The sequence below is a fragment of the Centroberyx affinis genome, unplaced genomic scaffold (genome assembly GCF_046629955.1).
Source record: "Centroberyx affinis isolate AG114_WGS23_722 - 3 ecotype Tasmania unplaced genomic scaffold, CSIRO-AGI_Caff_v1 ptg003487l_1, whole genome shotgun sequence".
NCBI classification, from domain to species: domain Eukaryota; kingdom Metazoa; phylum Chordata; class Actinopteri; order Beryciformes; family Berycidae; genus Centroberyx; species Centroberyx affinis.
In genome coordinates, this window is record NW_027281444.1 from 52,368 (window position 1) to 77,387 (window position 25,020).

The 25,020-nt window shown below is 46.2% G+C and overlaps 1 protein-coding gene across 1 annotated transcript in view; it reads right to left on the minus strand.

Moving 5' to 3' along the window:
* The window catches only part of mob2a (MOB kinase activator 2a), a 63,821-nt gene extending 45,899 nt beyond the window's left edge, over positions 1–17,922 (minus strand). Inside the window, exon 1 of the mRNA XM_071539681.1 lies at positions 17,364–17,922. Within this exon, the coding sequence (XP_071395782.1) occupies positions 17,364–17,380 (17 nt within the window). The 5' untranslated portion in view covers positions 17,381–17,922. The remainder of the gene's footprint in view (positions 1–17,363) is intronic.
* Positions 17,923–25,020: the final 7,098 nt, after the last annotated feature.

Genomic DNA, 25,020 nt, shown 5'->3' on the forward strand with positions numbered 1-25,020 from the left:
CCCCCTTTGGTGGGGGACAACTAAAGTAACTTAAGTCAACATGCTATTGCCAAGCAATGTTATTTCAGCATTTCTATGCAGTCAAATGAAAGAAAAACACAGAGCTCTTTAATAACAATATACTGTAGTATCAAATTGCAAAAGGTGAGGTGTTGCATTTCACTAACAATAACAATGCTACCACACACAGTATCACAGAAATATCCTAACAGGAGCTTCCTGGTGAGTCCCGACCCCGAAAGACAGAAGCAGAACAGACAAAAAAGCAAATATTATATGCATCTTTTAGATCCATTTCTCAACAGATTGTACGGCACAGCCAATGTGACCCGCATTAGCCAAGATTGGGGCTATAGCGTGACAGCAGAGGGCCGCGTATGACTTAAATCCAAAAGATAGGAAAATGTGCGTTGTGTGTGTCAAAGTCCTTTTAATGTATTCAAATCTCCCAGCACAGGGTTGTGTGACAACACCACAGGCGGCGGGGCGGAGCAAATGGAGCATGTCCCAACTCTGCTTTTGCCCCGAGCGGCTCTCAGCTCTGCCGTGTTAGAAAAGGCCTTGCCCAGGTAGCTAATCCCCACTGTCTGCCTGCCTGGTAACAGTACCCTGCCCCTCGTGCACACGCATGTACACACACACACACACACACACACACGCACGCACGCACGCACACACAGCTGAAGCATGGACTCCACAACTGCCCATGGTTACGTAACAAACTGGTGTGCAGTGGTGTGTGTGTGTGTGTGTGTTTGCAAACGTGCACGTGTCACAGGCAAAGTCTGCAGCCTCTGTGCGGTCCAGAGCCCTGGAGAGATCAGTCTACAGTCCACTGACCTCCAACCACCTCTGACCACGGCTGTTCACCTTTCAGCTGCTGGATATACTATCCAGATAGATGGCTCTAATAAACTGGCTTCAGTAAAGGTCTTACTGCAGTATAAGGCAAGAGGAGGCAATATGGCATTGGGCTACTGGGTTCACAAGGTCAACTCCTCCAAGCAACACAGACAAGCAGCGCAATGAAGAATTAATGTGTGTTATTGCAGCGTCGGGGATAGGCTTATAAGGAAACTGTCTCTTTAAAAGCATGAAAAGGAAAATTCCCTAAAACACTAACTTTTTTAAAAACAGCTATTGGTAATACCTGAGATACCTGGGCCCATTTTGTTGTTTAGTGTTGTATTTTTCTCATTACCGCAGATAACTGGCCGAACACTGATAACATGATGTCATCTTGAGCTATTTCCAGTGCAGCTACAATGGAGTTTGATAGCAGAAAAACAGTCAGCTAGTCATCTAAGACATCAACAGCAAATGTCAGTACCTCAGAATCAAAGAGCTTCTTTCTAGACTCACCGTTTTGCACCAAAGTTAAAAAATCATACAGGGAGAAATCTATTGTATAAGAGGCAGAGATACCAATTTCTCCACCTACAGTAGCCTCAATAGACCATAATTTTGAGAAAGGGGTGAGACTCACTTTTTCTCAACTGGAAAAACTCTTGCTCTTAATATGGTATCAGTTATTGTTATTGCTCTCTCCACCTACATGTATAACCCACAGCGGAATGCAGCAAGTTCACAGCGGTTCTCTGGGGCTTGTCACAAGGCATTCTGGGAAATGTAGGAAATCACTAACTGAATCACTAACTGTACCCATTTTCTCTCAACCAGCCTTGTGTAAGTAGACAAGGCTGGTTGAGAGAAAATGGGTACAGCCAAAAAGTAAATTACCACACTTCATCACAAAATAATCCTGGAATGCACTGAACATCACAAATTGATAATATCTAACAGTGTAAGAGCATCAGAGGGTGGATTTTTCCTTTAATGGCAAATAAAAAGTTATTTCTGATTCCATTGTAACTTACAGCCTGGTGTAAGTCAGAAGCCATGGATAGATTGGACTTTCTGCTCCACGCTACAATAGAAATAATCTAAACCTCTTTAATGGAGGTGTAAGTCAGGCCTAGTGGTGTGTGTCTGTGTGTGTGTGTGTGTGTGAGGCCAGTGGTTATTAGAGCAGGACAGGCAGAGCCATCGATTTCCCTAGAGGCAACTGTACTGCACTGTCTAATTAACAAATATAAAATATGCCAGAGGACATGATGGGTGACCGTATAGCTAAGGTCTGTGTCCAAATAACTATAAATATCCAATTAGTCTATATGAGCCTGGCTCTGTCTGTGTGTGAGTGAGTGTGTGTGTGTGTGTGTGTGTGCATATCAATAAGTACACACATATTGTACACACTCACAGGGTGAGAGAGAATGAGAAAAGGGAAGAGAGTGTGTATGAAAGTTGCAATGCGCAGTGTTTTCTCGTCCCCCAGCACGCCCCTCTTTAAAAATTGGAGGCCCCATTCGGAGAAGCTGGGCCTCACAGATACCACAGGACTGACAGCGGAGTGTCACACCGGCGGGGCGAGATGGAAGAGACAGAGAGAGAGACAGAGAGAGAAAGAGGCGCGTGGTTAGAGACGGCACTCACGCTGTCGGGTTTCTGTTAAAGCGAGCGGGGCGACAGACGCCCGGTCGCGGCCTACGTGAGGAAAGCGGTGCTTCCTGTGTTTGTGCGCCTCAGCGTTCGCCTCCCCCCCCCCCCCCCAACGCAACAAGCGACTGAGACTTCCTGCCAGCTCCCGCTCCTGCTCCAGACTCCCTGGCCGGGCAGAGAGGGAGAACAATGAAGAGGAAAGGAGAGCGCAGCACATTACAGTACAGGGTGGGGCAGGGAGGGAGAAAACACACAAGATACACACACACGCAAACACACAGAGAGAGACAAGCACGAGGGCATAGACAAACAGAGGCACGCATACAGGTGCACACAAAGACACGAAATCCAGCCTGAGCATGCAAACCCGCACACATGCAGAGGCACAAAAGGCAGTCAGAAAACTGCAACAACCGTCACCCATGAAAAGGGTTGAGAGAGAAAGACAGACACACAAAGACTGCGCCAAACCTGACTTTAAAACAAAAAAAAATGCAGGATGCAATACAACAAAATTTTCTAAAAATGAAACACAGGGTGACTCATTCGGGACGGGTAGCTACTACCTCAGCGTGGCTACATTATATCCCTACTGATTAGGAGAAATGTCCCATCTGTGTGCACTGTAATTCTCCCCTCTCTCTGGCCCTGAGCTACACATGAGCTCACCAGAGCGGACCAAAACCCCTGACCTACTGTTCTTCTATGAGAGGAAACGGATGTGGGGAATGTCTCTCTGTCTCTCTCTCACACACACACACACACACACACGCACGCTAAAAAACATACAAACTAGCACACCATCCTCGGGTTGAGGACAGCTTACAGAGCGGATATCCAGCACAGCAGAGTTCGTACGCATATAGCCTCATACAGAGCTGTACATAGACGTTTTCTATTTCTATCGGTCGCTCCGGTCAAACCCTGGCTTTTGAAGTAGAAGCGTGATGGCGGGCTAAAGGCCAGAAGTATCAAATGTATGAAAGAAATTTAGTTGTTTATCGGCAGTGTCTCAGTGAAACCTCATATTTCCAATTTCCCCTTTTTTGTTTCACTCTGAATATTTCATGACCCTGGGACCAAGCCATGTGATGGAACACCCATTGTGAAATATCAAAGATGGGCATCAATGGGGGGGGGGAAATCAACTAGTTTGCATCTCAAAAAAAGTCTGAAAGCTGGAGTTTTTGGAGATACAAGGTTTTGGCATGTGATGTTGTTCAAATTAGTTATGGGAATGTGACCATGCCAAGCGCAGGGCAGGAAAAAACTAGCAACACAAAACTAGCAACACTCCCAGTGACAAGCACCAACTTGTTGCTTTACAGTTGTTCTACACACTGAGAATTTCAAGAACAAGCTAAACATAACCTGGACTGCTTTGTGGAGACGATGTGAGACATTTGAGGGGACGAAGAGAAAGGCAGGACAGGGGCAGAGAGGAGGGAAAAGGGAGAAGATAAAGAGGAATGGGGAGCAGAAGTGGGATGCAAAAAGACAGGAGGTCAGGAGGCACAGGCCTCGGACACCACACGCTACACAGATCTTCTCCCTCCATTGCTCTATATATATATAGGCTAATCTCTTCCATCTCACCTCCCTGAGCTGGCTGACTCACTCAGCCTCATTTAACCAGCTAACAGCCGGTAATAAATCAGCCCCACACTCCTCTCACCTCTAATCTGTGGTGGCCCGCTCTGCTCTGCACACTCCCCTGATATATGACTCCCAGTGCGCTCACGATCTAGCTTCCAGCACTAGGCGGTTGGGTAGAATATCTCTGCTGCGAGTCTACGAGCCAGACGGCTAGCAGACAACTAGCTTGGATAGATAGAAATGGAGGGGAAGCTTCAACTGGAAATAAGGGGAAGGCAGACACCACAGTCACCATTCGTGCAAACATCACAATTCACGTTTTCTGTCTCATCCTACTGAAGCTGTCATAACTTTTCCTGTATTTCGACAATAAACAAATTTGTCTTGTCCTCTCACATACTTTGTTAGGCTTTTTGAGAAACGAATGCATGACCATTAAAATGCAATGTGTCTGAAACTACAAAAATACTAATTAGATAACTTTGTCATTTTCAAAACTGGCTGGACAAAGGAAACAAAATCTCTGAATGATAGTGGGTGTTATTATCATTTTGTCTTTCTGACATCACAACTATGCAACTTAATTCCTAGCCTCTGGCCTGTATGGATTTTGTGACTTTAAATCAGGTCATTTTTTGTGGTTGTGCAGTTGTCTGACAACAGAAACAGAGAGTGAAGTCAAATGGCAACCAATAATATGTTATACATCGCACTGAAACTCAAAATTAAATGATGACAGACTGAGTTGGAGTTAATGGAGCTTCTTAACATTATTGGCAATAGTGAGAACTCCTTCCCTTCCCCTTGCTACTCGGTAAAAACCAGCCGCTGGCCTGGCCTCCGGGGCTAGACTATTCATAATACCCTATGCTAACAGCCAGTCTTTAGCGAAGCTAGCTTTTAACCCTAGCTCCCAGTGCTACCAGGCTGTTGGCACAGTGTTAGCTTTTATCACTGTGAGCCACCCAGCTCAGAGCACCAGTGATTAAAAAGGCTTTTAAAAAAGGTCATGCTTAGCAGGTCGAGGTCTGGGAGTGTAGAACAGTGAAGAGATCATGTCTGAAAAGGCCAATGTTATGACATCATGCCAGACAGTGTGCGTATGCGAGACCTTGAGTGTGTAAGAATGAAGCGTGTGTGTGTGTGTGTGTGTGTGTGTGAGGAGTACAACACCCTGACAGAGCATGTTCCCCAGCGTGGCCCTCTGTTAGCCCTCAGTCAGTCAGACTTATCAGTGTTTACACACACACACTTCCTCAGGGGGATATCGGAGGCCTTATAGGGATCACATATTGTGTGCGAGTGTGTGTGTGTGTTCTCCCCCCGCTCCTTAGAAGGTCTAGTCAGCAGCTCCTTACAGTGACCCCGGCCTAACAGCGGAAATCCGACGACCCTGAGCCCCGTCTCCCTCTTCGCTCTCCCTCTGCCTTCACTCCATTTTAAACTCTTCCCTCCCTTGGTCCCCGAAAACATCTCCCTCCTCCTTTACATCTTTTTTAAGATCATCCCACATCAGAGCTATAGCCTCCCCTCCCACCTTCCCACCCTCTATCTCTGTACACATGCTGTCCACTTCCCCTCCCACCCTCTATTCCCTCCCTCCCTCCCTCGCTCCCTCCCTCCATCCGTCCATCGCAGCCTTGGCTGACAGGCTGGCAGGAAGCTGAGGAGATGTACAGGCCATATGGGCGGATCAGAGCCATACGGCGGGGCTGTCAGAGGAGACATATGAAACATATGGCTGCCGGTGCTGGCCTGTCAGCTATTAAGCCTGGCCTCGTTCTATCGCCGTCTCTCTCTAATCTTACTGATGCTGCTCTGCTCTCTAGCATCTTGCCCCGACCACATTCACGTCTGTGGTAATGCACACATACGTACAAACACACACACAGAGCTACAGAGAAGTATCGTATTTCTCCTTTAGGTTGCTGAACTTTGTTCTACCTTCTCATGCCTTCTCTCCTCCATTGCCAACCTCTTGTTTGAACCTGTCCAACAATCCTCAAAACACACCTCGTCAGCCACACCCTGGTCCTGTGTAACTGTCACATCTTGCAACATCACACCTTGCAGCTGTTAGTACACCATTTCTTCCTTGGTAAACCAGACCAATAGATGAACAGTCTATCTCTCTCTTTAGCTTTTATTTTATTTCAAAATCAGAGCATCAGCTAAATATCGAAAATGTATAATGTAAAACACAACATTAACACAACAAACACTGAAAAATGTCTCACGGACAGCCATGGGTGAAACACAATTATTTGGTTTTCAGGCCAATGAATACTTGTTGTGATCCATCCGGGGGAATGGGACACTTCACCCATCATAAATCATGTGAATGGGACAGAAAGCGAGAGTGAAGGAATGAGACAGAGAATGAGAGACATACTGTACCCAGTTAACACCTAATTGAGTTAGAAAAATCTGTAAAAAAAAAAAAAAAAAAAAAGGACCTCTATTCCAGTTCCGCCTAGCTGGTGTAGTGAAGGAAACCATTCAGAGACAGGTCTCTGCACACTTAAAGGTGAAGAGGGTCAACCAGGCCACCAGGATGCACGCCACACCCATGACATCACCGTTAACTTCCTGTCCGAAGCTGCTAAACAGGAAGTTCACAACTGAGAAGGTCTGCCTTCTTGTGCCTGCACGACAGCCAAATAGGACGTTTCGTATTCCTTACAACTATCAAATATCACTTTTTCTTCCTTATATCTACCATTGTCTATTCATGACACTTTATTGTGTTCAAAATGTCATGGCTTACTTCACTGTAGAGCTTGACGTAGCTTCAGTTAGCTGGGAGTGCTGCTGTCCAACACACACACACACACACACACACACACACACACACACACACACACACACACACACACACACACACACACACACACACACACACACACACACACACACACACACACACACACACACACACACACACACACACACACACACACACACACACAGCAATAACAGGGACTTTTTGGGACCCGTGGGTCAAACATACATCAAGCTACATCAAACTGAAGTAAGTGAAGTAAGTGATGAAATTTTGAACACAACTAATCACCATGATGGAAAAACTAAGAAATTAGGCCCAGGTTGAAAATTCTCCTTTAAACCATTCTCTATTCTTGATTCTCCCTTTTTCTCTTTCCCTCTTTCTTCCTCCTTCCTCTTATTCTCCCACTCGGTCTCAGCATGGGCCCGACACAAGTCCTGTAATCCCATTTAGAGAGGGTATGCATGAGACAGGGCTGATACACACACACACACACACACACACACACGCACACAGACACTGACATGCTGGCTCTTGCACACACACATCCACAAACGTGTGTTAACACACACATGCCCACACATAGACATACACAGCCTGGGGGGGGGTTGTTGTTGATTAAGAAGGGAAAAACACCACACCCTTGACAAATAAAGGGATGCAGAGGGAAGAAGAAAAGAAAGTTTGAGAGAAAGAGAGGAGGGTGAACTAAAGCCTACTTGATTCTGACGGCCTCTACTACGGAGCTGAACTTGGCTCCCTACAGCGCTGTGTGCTTTTCAAATGTGTGTGTGTGTGTGTGTGGGATGTGTGTGCGTACCCAGCTCGCCTTGCTTTGCCTGATGCAACGCACCGCTCTCTAATCCAATTACAGTTCAGACCAGCCTCGCGGCCCAGCCTCAGCCACCAAGGACAAACCTAGCTAGCTACACCAACGCTAGCAGCCCACCAGCTTTGCAGATTTAGACACTCACCGCTTAACCAAAGCCTAGCCCAAGGGTGCCAACAACACAAGTCTTCTTTACAATTACAGAGTACGTCTTCTCAATGGAAAAAAAAAATAAAAATAAAAATCAACCGGAATTAACTGCCGCCTCCTCCGAGAAAATTCACGTTTACTGGCTGAATGAGGACCTACTGTTCTACTGGGCCAAAATTCAAATCTGGGCTTTAAGGTTTTGGAAGCAAGCTAGGATGACAGACGCATGCAGGATTCAGAGAAGGGTATCCAATGAGTTTTTCTGATTGGATTTTTTACCCCCGTTCCGTCTCCTTCTGTCGGCTTTCTCTCTCCCTGCCGACCTGCGCTCAGCTCCGAACTCCATCTCTCTGGCTGTCACGGGCGGGCTGGGCCCCTGCTGTTAAATCTCCCTCTCTGTCCTCTATTGCAGACCTCTGCTGTTTCTAATCTAGCTCTCTGACCCTCGCCGCCGCTTCCCATTTATCTCCATATCTCGCCCATCGCCTCTGCGCTACTATTGTTTCCCCTCCTTCCCTCGCTCTTTACCCCTCCGCCGCTGCACTTTCTATATTCTCCTGCTGCTCTCCTCCTTATCGGCTTGCCCTCTCTCCCTCTGTCCCCCCTTTCTCCTCTCTCTTTCTCTGGTGTTTTGAATTTGCACCGCTCCAACTCAACCCATTTTTTCTCCACATTTCACATCCCAACTTTCCATCTTATTCATTCATTTACCCCCCTCATTTTTCATCATCACTTCTCTCATCCCCAACTCTGATCTGTTCAAAGGTCTTAGTCATTCACAGTCATGAGCATTTACATCTACAGCAAGCCTAGAGGGACAAAAGTGGACACAGGCGTCAGAGCACAGAGACAACCCAGAGAAAGACAGCAGAGCAACCCAGATGGAAACACACATTCCATAGAAAGAGAGAGTGTGTGTGTGGGCGATGCTCGTTGTGTGCTTGCATGCCTATGATGTGATAAGGACATAGATGGGGAGGTTAGCGGCAATGTGACGCAAACTGTGGTGTGGTGAGGGGGAATGCTGTGATGAAACTGTGTGTATGTATGTATGTATGTATGTATGTATGTATGTATGTATGTATGTATGTATGTATGTATGTATATGTGTGTGTTATATAGATAAATGGGTACAGGTCCCTCCAACTGTCCGTCCCAGACTCTAGTTGCCTGTTGATCTCACTTGCTCTGTAAACCCAGGCCAGCACACAAAAGTCTAACAGACACCATACCATGAAGGATGATGAGGCATAATGTACTGTACTAATTTATCTGGTAATGATATCAAATTTACAGCGTAAAAATGAATGAACTGTTGAAAGTCATTGCCAAGATTCAAAAGTTCAAAAGTCTTCTTATGATGAAAAGACACGTGTTCTAGTTTAAGATTATTTAATTAAAACAAACTCAACTGAAGATTCAACTTTTTTTTAAAAAGCAAATGGCACCTACAGAAAACAGAAAAGAATTAGGCCTAACTCAATTGATAAATGAAATATGCTTTTATTTAACAAAGAAAGGTATTAGAAAAACTGCCATTTTAGTCAGTACTGAATTTGAAACATTTCAACAAGTACTGAAAAGATTTGCAGGGTTCCTGTGTGTCTAGGTGGCAAAAACAACCCTAAATTCTGCTGTAGGGGTTTCAACCTATTTTAGCTGATCTTAAGACAGCTCTAGCCGGCAGCAGCCCATGATTATGATGGTCTTTGACAGCACAGTAGCTGCTCCCAGGCCTGTGGCTGCTAGTGCTGCTATGGAGGAGTGGAGGAGATAGTGAAGTCCAGATCTGTGTGACAACGGTGGCCCTGTGCTCCGCAAATTCAAAAAAAAAAATGTTTTGAGAAAAATGCCCTCTTTTGACAAACAAGACATGCAAAATGAATGAGAGAGACAGAGAGAGAGAGAGGGAGAGAGAGACACACACCAGCTGATTAGTCATATGACTGTTCCTGTCCTCTGTCAGTCTTTTCTTTCCCCTCTTTCTCTCTCTCTCTCCCTCCCTCTATCTCTCCATCCGTTGGCAGTGCCAGTTCTGGGCCCTGGGCAGGGCTGTCCAGAGCGTTACGAAAGAGTAAACACAGTCACAGCATGGTTCCACTCTCCTGCCAAGTAAAATAGAGGCAACACACACACACACACAGAGTACAGAAGCCCCAGGCCAAGCCAGAAGCTGAACACAACAGTGTGGCCCAAATGAGCAGAACATCTTTAAAGTGGCTGATAACCAATATATCTTCCAACATATACCCATATCACTGGATGATAGGCTCAATAGTTCACCAAGTTGAAACTGTTGTTTCATTGTAAATTGTGACATTGTAAATGCAGCCCAAAAAAATAATCAGACAGGTCAGGTCAGATTTGAGTGGGTGGAGAAGGTTCAAAAGAACAGCCAGCTCCAGGTATCAAGTTGGGTTACATATGCAGGGTCTTGTTCTATCATAGTATTAGGTTGCACTGCACTCACAGCATGTCTTGCCCTTAGGCCTTTTTAAACATCACCCTAACTCAAACATATTGGGAAAAGGCTCAAAACACAGCTCAAGCAAAACCAATTAATACAGGCATGCGTGCGTTTTCATTCTCTGATTCTCCACTTACGCATATTCGGTAAAAGGCAAACTGCCGAGTCATTCCGGTATCGCATTCATTTCTGGGCCTCTCCCTGTCCCTGCCTCAGAGAGGGAGAGAGCAGGGAAGACAGGGAAGTGGAGAGGCGTCTCAAGAGACAACCCAGAGAGTACAGCACTGTTTACTCAGGAGTGTGTGTGTGTGTGTGTGTATATGTGTGTGTGTTCTTATACCCAGGCGATTTACCTCCTCGAGAGGCATTCAATAGAGCCTTTATATCTCCCTCAGTGTTCTTGCGCGGAGGTACTAAAAACTACACTCTCTGATACAGCAGCACCATGTCTCCAGGCCTGGGGGAGGCTCACTGAACACACACACACTCACTCAGAGCTTCTCTTTAGACACCGGGCCCGCTCAAGACTTGCACTGCAACACCAGGGGACAACAGGTTAGCCAGCTAGGCTTAGATTACAAATGTTAACACATGCGATCATTCCTGTGTCGGTTCCCAACACCTCTCGCTGCCGTGCTGGAGTTCTGGAGATCAGCTAGTCGTGGCTGTTACTGGATCAACTACAGGCACCGGGTGTCACCTTTCTATGAAACCTGAAGTCATCGCCACCTCTGAACTATGACAGCTGAGCTTTTGCGGTGTGCTGAGGGCCCTTCGGCTCACTTTCTGCTTTGTTGTGCTACTAGGGAAGTGGAAAAATCTGCAGGAGTGCAATCGCTGGTTTCAGGCATGTGATCGAGACCACGCACGTACACACACAGGGAAACAAAACACTTGGGAGAATAGCAAGAGAATATTGATATATGACGAGACCTGAAAAATGACATCCACTATTGCTTTGCTTTCATTTGTCACTATTTGAAGTTATGCCACGCTGGCTGGGCAGACACTGACAATATGCTGTATTTAGTCTATGAGCAATGAGAATCTAATGTTCAGCTTCTCTTGCCCCAAAATAAGGGCGCGGCCTTGATGAATAGTGATGTTGTTTATGGCTTAAGCCACCAAAAACTGGTTGAAGAACGGCGCTGAGGCCTTGTTGTTTATTTGGACTCTGCCCCTCTAGCGCTGCTCTCCTCACTGGCCTTCCTTTCCACCGTTTTCCTTCCTCTGTCCCCCATCCAAACACATGAGGATAGCACACAGAGATGCCATGATAGACGCAGGTAGAACGATGCAATGCTACCCAGCGTGTAGGCTATCCTCCTACCTACAATCATGCTCAGTTCAGAATACTACCAACGCCCTGCTGGCTTCTGTTGTTAAACATTTCCCTGACCGCCCTGGGCCTGCTCGACCCTGCCTTCCACTCTGCGGCTGAGCAGTCCAGCTCCGACAGCAGCCAAGCACGCAAACGTCTCCACACATCAGCGTCCTGAGAGAGGGGGGGGAATTAGAGGGAGACGGAGAGAGAAAGACTGAGAGAGAGAGACAAACGGAGACAGAGAGTGAGAGGCAGAGCGAGCAGGATGGTTGAAAGTGACTAAAATGCCCTTTTCTGGAGTAAACAAAGCGAGTCCCGCAGCACGGCAGCACATCATGGTAGAATAGCCTGAAGCCTGCCGCTGAGCCCCAGGCCGGGGCCCGGTTCCACTGAAGCAACAGAGCACTGAGCTGATCTTAGCTCCAGCGTGAACTGATGTACATATACGCCCATACTGCAGGTTCCTCTGAAGACAAGCAAGCCGTAGTCTGCACAGACTTACTGCCGGTTAGATTCCAGTTTGATAAACATCTCTTGAGTCCAGTATCGACACACAAGCACCTTCTCGACTAAATTACCGTATACTTTAACAAACTGTTTATGTAGAAGTTATGTCTCTCATATTGTCATCAATTTAGTCAAGTCAACTGGCAACCACATGAACCAAAGAGTCATTTTTTCAGTCTGTCCAAGGATCATGGGTGCTGTGGAGAGCCAACATGTGTCAGGATGCTGGGCTAACTGCCACTCACAACACAGGGTCATTTTGGATAACTGCACCATGTTCCTTTCTTTAAAGGTCCGGCCAGCTTGCATGCTCTTAAAAATCTTGGCCTGGTCTGCCTTGGGTGTGTAGTTGTAAAATAACTTAAGCGCCAGACACAATAAATTGATTCTTAATAGAGTGGGATTCTTACAGCGGGCTCTGATAGAGGGTGAGCCAACAGAAGCTCTCTTCACTGCAACAGTAGTAGGCTAGTTAATGGGTCTTTCACAAACTTGACACTGAGGCCTTCTGGTAAGCCGGCTGCTACACAGTCCTCAGATCAATCCTAATAACCACACAGTCTACCAGGGAACAACTCTGTGTGTGTGCACAAATGATTGTAAAGCTAGGAATAAGACAGCAAAGCCAAACTCCACTGAAGATGAGGCCAAGCAACACCCTGACAGCGCTTGTTAGTTTCCATTCTAGAGCAGGTGAATGTTTGAGATGATGTCTGCTCATCTGTCACAGCCTATTATCAGCACCACATCCGCGGTGCGAGCAGCGGAAACAGCCACCTGGGCTGACACCGAGTGTGCAATGGTGTGTGTGTGTGTGTGTGTGTGTGTGTGTGTGTGTGTGGTGGAGATGGAAATAAGGCTCTAGGGTTGAACGAGGACAGGGTTACAGAGTGCAAAATCCCCATTTGGAACATCTATGTATGTATAACATGAGTCAAAAGCATAAAGGGATAATACTCATACCCGCACTCGGAGAGAAACAACACCTCCCCCACCCCTCCATGAGACATCAAAACACACATACGAATTCACACTTCCTTTTAGGATGTGCGCGACAGCGGTGTGACTGGGACTGAAATAAATAGACAGACGTCTCTCAATGTAGGGGAAGTCTAGCCTATAAGTGGATCTCATGAATTCCCCTCTTCTATCTACCGCAGGCAGCAGACCAATCGCCTGACGCTTATCTCGCTTTCTTCTGTTTTTCTAAAAATGTAAGCAGATAAGTTGACTGAGAACGCAGTCATGTTCACAGTAACAACCTGAAAGGTCAGAGACGGAGGGGCACATACACACACACACTTGAAGGCATAATTTGCTTCTGTGCCTCTCCTTTTCTGCAGAAAAACAACCCGATCAAGACAATCAACAACAAAGTTTGTGTTTCAAAGGAAAACAAATATGAGTACCTGGCTAACATAACAAATGTCATCCCAAAATTTGTTTTCTCCAAAATTAGAAGAGACAGCAAGCTATAGCTCATCATGAAGCCTTCATTATTGGAATGTTTGATACTATTATTTGAATTCCTCCAATGTTGTACACTAATGACACACCGTCTATATACCATTAAGTCAGAGTTGGTGCCGTGAAAGCTAAGTGTACATTAAATCTGACTCTTGCTCAGCTCAGGCAGACTAAAGCTTGCTCCACTTAGCTGTTGTAGTTTTCATTCTCTCACTCTCCTTTCAGTATTACCAACCCATCACTCAAAAGCAAGGGGATTAAACATCTGTCAGGCCTGCCCATTTCGCCCAGCAGGAAAAGACACATTTAGGCACCGCGCATCTCTCCAGTGATGTAACGCCCCGTCTGACTCTGAATCCGGACAGATGAGGTCATTCAGCTCCGAAAAGGATGCATTTTCCCTGTCAGAAAAAAACAAAAACACGGCGCAGAGATAGCCTGCATCGCCCTTGGAAAATACACACTGGCTTAGGCTTTAGGCTAATACACAGGTAATACACATGCAAAGTGCGCACATACACGAATGCAACCAAGAGGCTTCATTTCCACACCCAGCCACTTCCAAGTAACTCTGCCCTTTTGCCTCCTGCTCAAACCAGAAGACGAATTCTGCTCCGCTGCATTTGTCACCCACCATAAGCTCCCATATGACCCTCTCCATATCTCCCTCCCTCAATCCCTCCGCCATTAGTGGGCCATCATGGGCTCGTCATTCACTCTGGCCTTGCATTGGGTTCCCTGGGGAGCATCATCCTTCCCATCAGCCAATCTCCTGGCCCGCCACATTTTCCTCCATTTATTCTCTCTAATCAACCATTTCATCAACGGCTTTCATATCCCCTTTCTCCATCAGTCAGAAAGGCATCTCCCATACCTCCATCCCTTTAGATCATCCTGCCTCTCCCTCATCAGTCTCTCCTCCCTTCCCTCCACTCCTCCGTCAGTTCATCATGCTCCTCCTGCCTTCCTCTCTTCATCTTCCCATTTCTCCCAAATCAGCTTCTTTCACCGCTCCGTCTCTATCTTCCATCATCCTTGTGCTCTCTCTCTCTCTGTCTCCCACGTTTTCTCCAGTCATATTCTTACTCCAACTTCCTCCCTCCATACCAGCATCTCTCCCTCCATTGGTCCTGACTGCATCGTCCTTCACCCTGGGTCTGTATTCAGAGTAATTACACGCTTGGTTAACTCATTCATGGACTCCACTCTATCAGTGACGCAGGCTGGACGCATGCCTGCTCCCTTTGCATCCATCAGCTCAAATACACACCTTTCCCGCATATACACACACACAAAGCATATACACACACACAACACAAACGTTCGATACGCAAGAAAATGAAGTCTCAACACACACAAATGGCATCAGCGTCAGTCAGGTGGAGAAGGCGTGACAGTTGAATAGACAAACCTGACAGTAATGACGCAGCCACTGTAGGTATCCTACTCCATGTAATGAATAAAACAGTTTTAGGTCATAAATAACCATGACTCATTTTTCTATGAGAGCATTCATAAGGTAGCACAACCATAACGTCTTGTTTTAAGGATGCTGAACTGAAATAACTGATGACTTTTCTAAAAGGCAGTTCCTGTCTTAATACCAGCTGCATTTAGTAACACCCATTGATAAAGTCTGACTGGTTGGCTGGCTGTTAGCAAGCACGCAGGCAGACGTTTGCCTGGGTTTAACTCTGCTCTTTAACCTCTGGCTCTCTGGGATGGACGCCAGTTGACAGTTTGCTGTGAGCGTGTGTGTATAAGTGTGTGTGAATGTAAAGGAAATGATTCAACAAAACAGACTCCACACAACAGTGTCTCTCGCAGCTTGTACGTGGTTATTTCCTCTCCTCCCCTCCTCTGACAGCAAGACTTAACTGAGTCTAACTGAGTCTCCCTTACACATGAATTCCTAACATATCACTGAGCGAACTAGTTCAAGTCTGACAGCACCAACTGTTGGGAAAAAATAAATATTTGGAGTGACTGAGTGAAAGAGAGGGAGAGGAGAAAAGACCTATAAATCACATTTACAACTCAAGGAACTGATGGAGGGTGAGACCCCTCAATGCAAGAACCCATCAACAAAGCGATGACAACGCATGTCAGAAGGAGGAAAAAATACACATAATTAAAAAAACAATTAGTCCACGCTAATGGTAGCTGGCTGGTATGTGGTATCAAGGGGTTGAACTGTTATCTCCAAGCCAAAATGTCACACGGTGGAGAACCACCCATGACAACGGGCCTCCGCCCTTCCTTTGCCCTGCTTGGCTCACAACAGTGCTGCTGCCAGCCAACCCACCAGATAGCAAGTCAGCAAAGAGAATAGGCTGACAGCGACACACCTTGTGTGACTCAAATCCTTTTGTGATATCCCAGAGAACAGATGTGTTGATTTCCTGGACTGCTCTGGAAAAATATCTGGGACTGGTGTGTTTCACTGAGTTACGCGTCAAAGAGCAAGATTATGGCTGTCCGTGAAAATATGTTAATATAGCAAAGCACCTGCACATTCAAAGCTTGGACTGTAACTTCACTGTGACTCACTCCTTTAAGTACAGCCAAATAAATGAATAAGGCTCTGAACAGACAATCCAATTCAGTTGAGTTTGCATTGTAAATGTCTACGTAAACTACGAAAATAAATCTGAGATCAATGACAGCAGACCTGGTAGGGTTTGGGATGGGACAGATAGAAGACTTAAATTTCTATCATAGATTGAGCCTGAATATAAAGGTATTTTAAATATGAAGTGTATAAAGCACATGGTCTTGGGCTGTGCACCAGATGTCATATTGTGATAGAAAACTTCGCACCTACTGACCACCAGCTCTCACCCAAGCTGATGACAAGACGGTCGCAAGCCAAAAAAAAAGTGACAAGCATCATCACCTGCAGCGAGGTGTCACCGACATCACACACAGCTTTTCTAACACTTCAAACTAGAATTATGCTGTGTTTCAAAGCTAAACTACCCAATGGTTTTGCAATCACCGAACATTTACGTAATGTTTTGTTTACCCTTGTCACCCTTATTAGCCTGGGGCCTGTGGGTTTCTAGGGTTAATTAAATTAATTTAGTATACCGCTAGCTAAGTACCTAGCAAGAAAGGTATCTTCTCCAGCAATGAGCTCGTTGACCAGAACTGGTGTTCTTTCCCAAGCTAGCAAATTAGCTAAGTTAGCATGACTGCTAATGTTAGTTCATGTAAAGGCTGGCCAGCGAAGGCGCACCTTGCAGAGGAAATAAATTGGGCATAGTGGCGTTAGCAAGCTTGACAGGCAGCTAACGTTAGCCAACTTGGTGCGTAAATCGTTCCTATAAATAAGCTCCCTGCATAGCAAACTGGCTTCTAAAGAGATATTCTCACGACCTAATCTGGGCGCTGCCATCGCAGGCTAGTTATCTGCAGGCCACGGAGATGCCCAAAATATCGCCCGGGTAACATTAGGCTGGTTTACCGTTGCAAAATTAGAACGGTGCCAGCTATGCTACCAAGCTAGCCTAGCAGAGCTAAGCTAAGCTAGGCAACAGGCTACACACCTAGCTAAATTAATGTGTCAAAGTGGAATTTTAACAGTATTCAACAAGACAGTGCATTTGTCTGATGCTGACTCTGGTGGTGGCGGCGGTGTCAAAGACAAAGCGATGATTTTGCAACCAGCATCTGAAAGACTGCGCGGTTGACCTGTCATAGTCGTAAGCTAGCTAGCCAAGTTAGCTGTACTCACCCCATTAACCAATCCATGATGGTGTTTGTAGCTAGCTTAGCTAACGTTAGCTGGCAGGGATAAATCCACCAGGAGCTGGAGGCGACCCCTACTTTATCCAGCCACCACCCTCGCTTCCCTGCCTGGCCCCAAATCCTGTCGCTCCCCGGCCCGGTCTCTCCCGCTTGCTGGATCCGGCGGTCAAATCAAATGTCGCTGAAACTTGTGGTGATTGTCCTTGTTTTGATCCTCAGCTAGCTTGGATCATGAACTAGCAATAACACAGTCGGATCAGTTTGTTAGCTGGTAGCGGGAGTGCAGCATTGAGTGACTTTGAGCTCGAAGGCGAGTGGAGCAGAGCGGGGCAGCGGTCTCGGTCCACTTCCCGGTCGGCGTGGTGTCCCGGTGTCCGGTGTGCAGTGGCTCTCCGCCGGCGTGCCGGATGTCCTTCGCGCCGCAGTAGCGCCGAATGAGCTGACTCTCGGGATGCCGCTGGACAAGCCCGGTACCCTCTGTCATGAATCCTTGTATGGCTACCGTGTTAGCTCATAAGCTGCACCTCCACCAGAGCCTCCGCTTTCTGAACGAAATCTAGAACGGAGTCCGGAAGTAAACACAGACCCGACCCACTCTGTCTCTCATGTGCGTAAAACGCGTGTCACGCAGAGCTGTATGAACATCGATGCAATGGGATATGTAGTTAGCAAGTTATTTAAAGGTGAATCCCATTAATTTTGACAGTTCACGTTATTAATAGAGCATCCAAACAGCAGTAGATGCTATTGAAACATACCCTCTCTGCCAGATCTAGAGACCAGCAAATCAGTTTGTCATCAAGATGCTCTACTGCCAATGAATGGGAGACAGACTTTGTGGAATCAAATGTTAATCCGAAGTTTTACATCAGTTCCATAGTTCCACTGTTATAACAGATTTGTTACTTCTCTTGCAGAAAATGTGCCCATATTCCAGGAAAATCCTCCTAGTTACTTCTCTGTCACCCTTTCCATCTTTTGTCATGTGTTATGTGACATTATGATTATGGGACATTCTTTTCTGAATTATTACTAATTGTCCCTGGGCATAGGAATGAAGATTTGAATGCTGCTGAAATTCAGTCGCATTCTCCTTTAAGACAGCACCCCATCTGCCCTGCTGTCACGCGGGTGTGACAAGGTATGGCACTCAGGTTCAGTGAGTCCAAATTTGGCCCTGTAGTTTTTATCATTATAATAGATAATAAAATTTGCCCTCCAAGCAAAACATACATGAAATGTATTTGAGTTTAAAAAAGCAGGGGATCGTTCAGGAGCATTGCCCCCTCTAAGATGTGTGCACCTGTGCAGGGCAGGTATTTAATAATTCATCACATTGGCCGGATGATCATTATAATATAGAATCAACCGTTGCCCTACTTGTCCCCAGACATTGACTCATTATGTGTTTTTTATGTTTGGTGATTATTGATATTATGCCAGGAATTTGCTATTTGTTAGGATTTAGTTAATTTATCCCCTGCCTGCCATGCTACACTTTATTCAGTCAGTCAAGATGAGATTTGATCAGTTCAGTGTAGATTAAGGTTTTGTTCATCCAAAGTGTTGAGAGAGGATAAAAGCCTGGACATCAGGTGTACACTCGACCAACTGTCTCTATGCCACTTAGCTTTGATACATGATGTCAGATCTAGTGATTCTATTTTGGAACAAGAATATATTTAATCCCAGAATTCATCATGCACCTCTGCCTTGACCTGACCCTCATTGCCACCCAATGAGCCCATTCACTCTGTACTGCTTTAGCCCTTTTCCTTGGTTCTTTCAGCGCCTTTTCTCTATTCATCCAGTTTTCCTCTATAAGAAAACCATCAATCAAACAGCTGCAGTTTGCAATGAGAGGATCAATATGTACTTTGCCCTGCAAAAATGACTGGTCCCCTCTCCCTCTCTTTCTCTCTGAAAGGCCATTAGAGTAAGACTTATGGTGGCCATCAAATCTTAATACTCCTCTCTTCCTTCTCTTCCTTCTGTCTCATCCTCTCCTCCTTACTCTCTCCCTCCTTCCCTTCCTCCTCCTTGCTCCACTCTGGATCCTCACGCTTCTATAAATAACAATTGCACACAGGCAAGTGAGAGGGCATTGAGAATAGGAGCCCTGTTAACAGGAGGCAGAGCTACATGATTGGCTGCTTGACACTCCAGCGCCCTGGCGGCCAACCAATCAGATCTACAGGAGGCGGAGTTAGAGCAATGATTGACAGGAAGCCAGTGGAATACTCAAGTCTGATGTAATGTCATTAATAGCCACTGGAGAGCGCTGTGGGATGTTTGTTGATACAGGGCCAGTGTATAAAGTCACCCAACTCTCAGCTTCACAATTCCGCCCAATATTGTTATGTTTTGCATCTTGTAAGAATCAGCTGGTCCTGGATCTGTGCCAGCAGGTATCTTCCTCTCAGCCACTAAATGGGCAGTGGAAGTGATGATTCTGCATAGAAAAGCAAATATGTTTTCAGATTTTCATTCTAGAGGGACCTGCAATGAATAAGCGGATCGGGCCTCAGTGCCTTGGTCCAGAGCGCTGCAACAGGACTCATGGCTGACATAGACTGGCTGCAACAGGGTCTGAGCCTATGATCTCTCACATATGGAGCGGTCTCTCTAATCTAAATTTTGTTTTATTTTTATATATCGGCTGCACCATCCCCTCCATAAACTTTCCGAAAGACCGGTCACTCACTGCTAATGCGCCGTTACCCGTGGGACATGACAGCATTTCAACACATGACTGCAATGAAGCGCCGCATCATTACCCATACCCTTCACAAGGGTGTAACCCGCTGTCTGCTGTCAGAGGAGCGGCTGGTGCCAGAGAGGTGCGCTATGGGAAAACGAGCCGCGCTCTGGTCAGGTGCGCGTCTGGGTAAGCCAAGGTCACTTCCTGAAATCCATCCTCTCGTCAATACTGAGCGATCCAGGGATCGATACGTTCCCATCCCACGCCGACCAGCCGCAGCAGTTTGTGTGAGAGATTTGCCTCAGTTCCCCCTGTATCCTACTCACTCTGTGGGAGAGATTGCCACCTGAAGAGGGCAATTAGTCAGGTCAAGATATCACCCTTGATCACAGCAGAGGCAGGAAGCCGCAGCAGTTTGTTTTGTTTTGGATGTCATTTAATTTTTATAATCAACCTTGAATTTTCGCAATGAGGCCAAAGTGTAGGATCTGAAAACATCCATAATGCAACAAGAGTGAATTGTGTAACCTGCCATGTCTGGAGGTATCTTAACAATACATCTCTGCATGTGTCACACATGCACACACACACACACACACACACACACACACACACACACATACCTCAGTTAATGATTATTACACAAACAGCCTCTTTTGTTTTTCAAAATCTATCCAGCTTTTTTTTTGGATCAGAAAGAGAACAGACATATTGTGACAACCAGCACCATCAATATGTAAACACACACGCACGCACACACACACAGACACACACAGACACACATAACCACATACCTATAGATCAGCCCAGTGCTGCCATAGTGAGGTATTGGCTGCAGCATGACTGATATGATTTATTCATAGCTGGCAGCGGTAACTCAAAAAGCCATTAGGAGGCATTAAAACGGAGACACCTCGCATTACTCTCGCATGAATAATAAATGTGTAATAGATGCAACGAGGATGAGTGTGTGTGTGAGTGTTTGAGTGTGTGTGTGTGTGTGTGTGTGTGTGTGTGTGTGTGTGTGTGTTCACTCTGGTAAGAACCCTCTCTGCTGATGAGACCTGTTTGTCAGTCCATCCAGCTGACCGTTTGCATGTCAAGGTGAGCAGGGGGGGCAGAGTGAGAAGGGGATCACAACAATCACACAATATCTACATCTAAATTATGTGACCATTTTTTAAAATCCCCTCACAAAACTCCAACTACATCAGCAGGATATAGCCTATGATTTGAAGCTGTCTTATTACAGTTCTACTTGGACTGGTTAGTGATTCATAGAGAGCCGATCTTAAATACAGAGAGGCATGAAAAACAATGGGGAGCTTAGATGTTTCATGATGCCACCAGTCTGCAAATGATGTCATCAAGTCAGTCATGTGATGCCACTAAGTCATAAGATAAATATTCTAAATGTAATTCTTTGTTATGTATCATGCTGCTTGCTTCCAGGCACACCAGCAGATATGTGTGCATCCTAAACATATTTACTGTTAGCAGTCTGATCTCATCATTGGCTGATGGATTCATTTTCAGTTTCTCAATGATGATCACATCATATAAGGTGATGATAATGGCGGCATGTATGACTAGGTTTCAGATTGTCGGCACCGCCAAGTCTGGCTGCCTCTGTGTTGATTCGGTATCTTGTGTGTGTGTGTGTGTGTGTGTGTGTGTGTGTTTGTGCTTGTGTCATTGCTGGCTCCACACTGACGGCTGATGTCTTGGTGTGTGAGTCAGTCTTAGCCACATTACTCATGTCTGCAGACCTACCTGGCTCCAGCACTCAACCGCCCATCCTACAGAGAGAGAGAGAGAGAATAAGAGAAGTGAGAAATGAAAGCGAGAGAGAGAGAGAGAGACAGAGAGAGAAAGAGAGAGGGAGAGAGATGGAGGAAAGTAGAGGATGGATTGGGAATTGCAGTGGGAGAGTGGATCTGGTGCTATAGTTGAGAAAATGGGAAGCTGTGGGGGTGAAGGAGAGAACAGAGAAGAGGCTGACTAGAGATAAGGGGCGAAGTAATGGATTAAAGACGAGGGGAGAAGCGAGACCAGAAGAATAGGTGTAGGCCAAAGGCAGCTTAGGTTATAATAGTGAAGATGATTTGGGATTCATAAAAAAAGGGATGCAGGAGGGGAGGTGCAGCACTCTGCCTTGGGCACATCACACCAAAACTAATTGATTGATACTTTAACTATCAAAGCATGCTGTTTTCATGCAGTACATTTTCCATGAACAAAGTGATACGAGTCCCCCCCCGGTTCAGGCAAATCAGACATGAAGTCATTTCCAGCCAGCAGCAACTCAACAGAAATAGCTCACATGTGGCTCTGAGGTCATGGGCAAAGAGCAGAGAAATGATAACAGAGCAGCAGCCACAGACACTGTGTGTCAGCAGCAAGCAGTCTGCTGTGTGTGAGTGAGCGCTTCAGCCTTTTGTCTTAGCAGCCTACAAGTCCTCACTCCTCACTGCCGTAGGCTGGACACATACCATGAGATTTGTTAAACAGATTTACTATCAATTATGGGCATGTTTTTAAGCCCAATTTGACCTGAGGAAGTGTTTGTGAAAAATTACAACAAAGTGTTCACCCTGATCCTAAAACTGTGTGTAATTATGTACGCTGGGCTAAATTAGGTGTGACACTCTCTATTCAAAACTGTATTGTGTATCAGAGTTCTACATTAATGATGCAGTGTTTTGGTCATGGAGACTTTTGTCAAACGAAACCATCTTCATGACCATCTTGTTTCATCTTGTTATGTTATAAAAACTTGTTTGAGCACAAACTTTCTCCTTGAATCAAAACCTGTCCTGTGAAAGTATAATGCGTTACTCATAGGCTTTTTCAGTGCACATTAATATTAAACAATAGGCAGTTTTGGTACTTAATTGGCTTGGACTTACAAAGGTCGGGCAGCTTTGATACTTAAATGGTTCAGGAAGGCTTGTAGTATGAGGAAACTATGACCTGAGGTGAAGACTTTGCCTATGTGTCAAACACAGACCTGTGATTAAGTTACGCCACTTCTCATCCCATCCTTGATCATTTAGGGAGATGAGGCAATGTCTGACCTTGTGTCAGCGGTGCCACATCCACCTTACGCATCTTCTTCGGTGGTGGTCCGGGATGTGGTTTTGGAGGTGCAGACGCTGAGATATGGGATATGCACTGCTGTGTGCTCTGCGCTGCTGACTACAGTAGCAGAGGCAGTGTGTGTGTATGTGTGTGTGTGCGTGTGGATGTTGATGGGGTTGGGACCTGGGCAGAGAGTGCTGATGGGGCTGATGCTGGGGTGGAGAGAGAGAGAAAGAGAGAGGGAACGAGAGAGAGAAAGAGTGCTGTTGCAGTCTGTTCTACCATTAGAGACAGAGACAGATGTCAGCACCACCAGCTGCTTTAGTCAGCACTTTGACCATACACACACCCATTGACAGTGATGAGGGAGTGTGCCACACACATACATGTAAACACACACAGGCACACACGCACTGGTTGACAGTGGAAATACACACACAAGCTCTCTCCCCATGCGTTTACTCTCTCCCTCTCTCTCTCTCTCCCTCTCTCTCTCGAACCATTCTGTTGCATCCCCTGAAAACAGATGCTAAGCGAAACCCGAGGACTGACAGACTGATGTATATTCAATCTGCCGCTGGCTTGACTCGTGGAACAAAACTATCGATCGCCTCTCACCTTTCTGTCAGGGGGACAGAAGCCGGAGCCGCCGAGCTTGACTGGGAGCCAACAGTAGGTGGCAGCAGTAAGTTACGTAACACCTGCTTGAATAATCAGAGTGGCTCTTCATCCGCAGACCTTTGCTGCTCGGTGCACAAATCAAGCCCCTCTCATCCCGACACACTCAATCACCTTAATTGACAGAAATTATATTGAATCTGTCTGCGATTGATGAAAATCTACCAAGTGGCTCGCTGATTGTGACCGTGACCCATTTCTGCGAGCACTTTGGTTCCATTCAGCTCCAGACGGCACAGTCTGCTCCTCGAAGCCTTTCTTTGTTTCAGAGTGCTTTGCCAGTCTAGACGCCCCCTCTGTCTTGCTGTAATGCTGTGATGTGTAACACACAGGTGGCCATGACAACGCTAACTGCATTAAGTGGGATTACCTGAGGCCCGCTGAGCAGCAGCAGCAGCAGCAGCTCCAGCCTCAGAGCAAGCCGGGGATCCTCACCACAGGCCACACACACACACACACACACACACACACACACTTTAGTTTGAAAACTGCAGTAAATGCACTAATGATCTCTCTCCGTTCATTCATTTAGTTCATTTCACTGTGGTGGGCTGTAATTCATGTTGAAATGGAGACAGATTGATGGATGCTTGTTGCTGTGCGAGGGCAGCGGCGGGGAGGGAATATTGGACACACATGTTTGTACCAAGGCTGCCGCTGCTGGCCTGGCACCGGGGAGAGGGGAACTACCACATCTGCCCAGCCTCCCGGCCCAATGCTCCACTCTCCGCCTGCTTGCGTGAGAGATGGGTAGGAAGGAGAGAGAGGTTAGAGAGAGAGAGGGAGAGAGAGAGAGACAGAAAGAGATAGAGACAGACAGAGAAATGGGAGTAGGAAGAGTAGACCGCCAAACTTAGGGTTATATAAGGACAAGAGTTTTCCATGGAAAAAAAAAGGAGGGCAAGAAATGCTGTTTGGAATCAGTCATCCTCGCCGACGCGTGGAAAAGTGTGGAATGCTTTGCTGACGTAACTTTCGAGCAGCGAACGTGTGTAATGAGTGTGTGTTGGAGTGTGTCTCTCCGAGTGTGTGAGAGAGAGAGAAGGAGAGAGAAGGAAGGAAGGAGGGAAAGAGAGTATGTTCTGTGAGAATGTGTCTTAATGTGTGTGTGTGTGTGTGTAAATGCACTTTGTATGTGTGTGTGTGTGCGCATATGTGTGAGAGTGGAAAAGCGCAGAGTGCC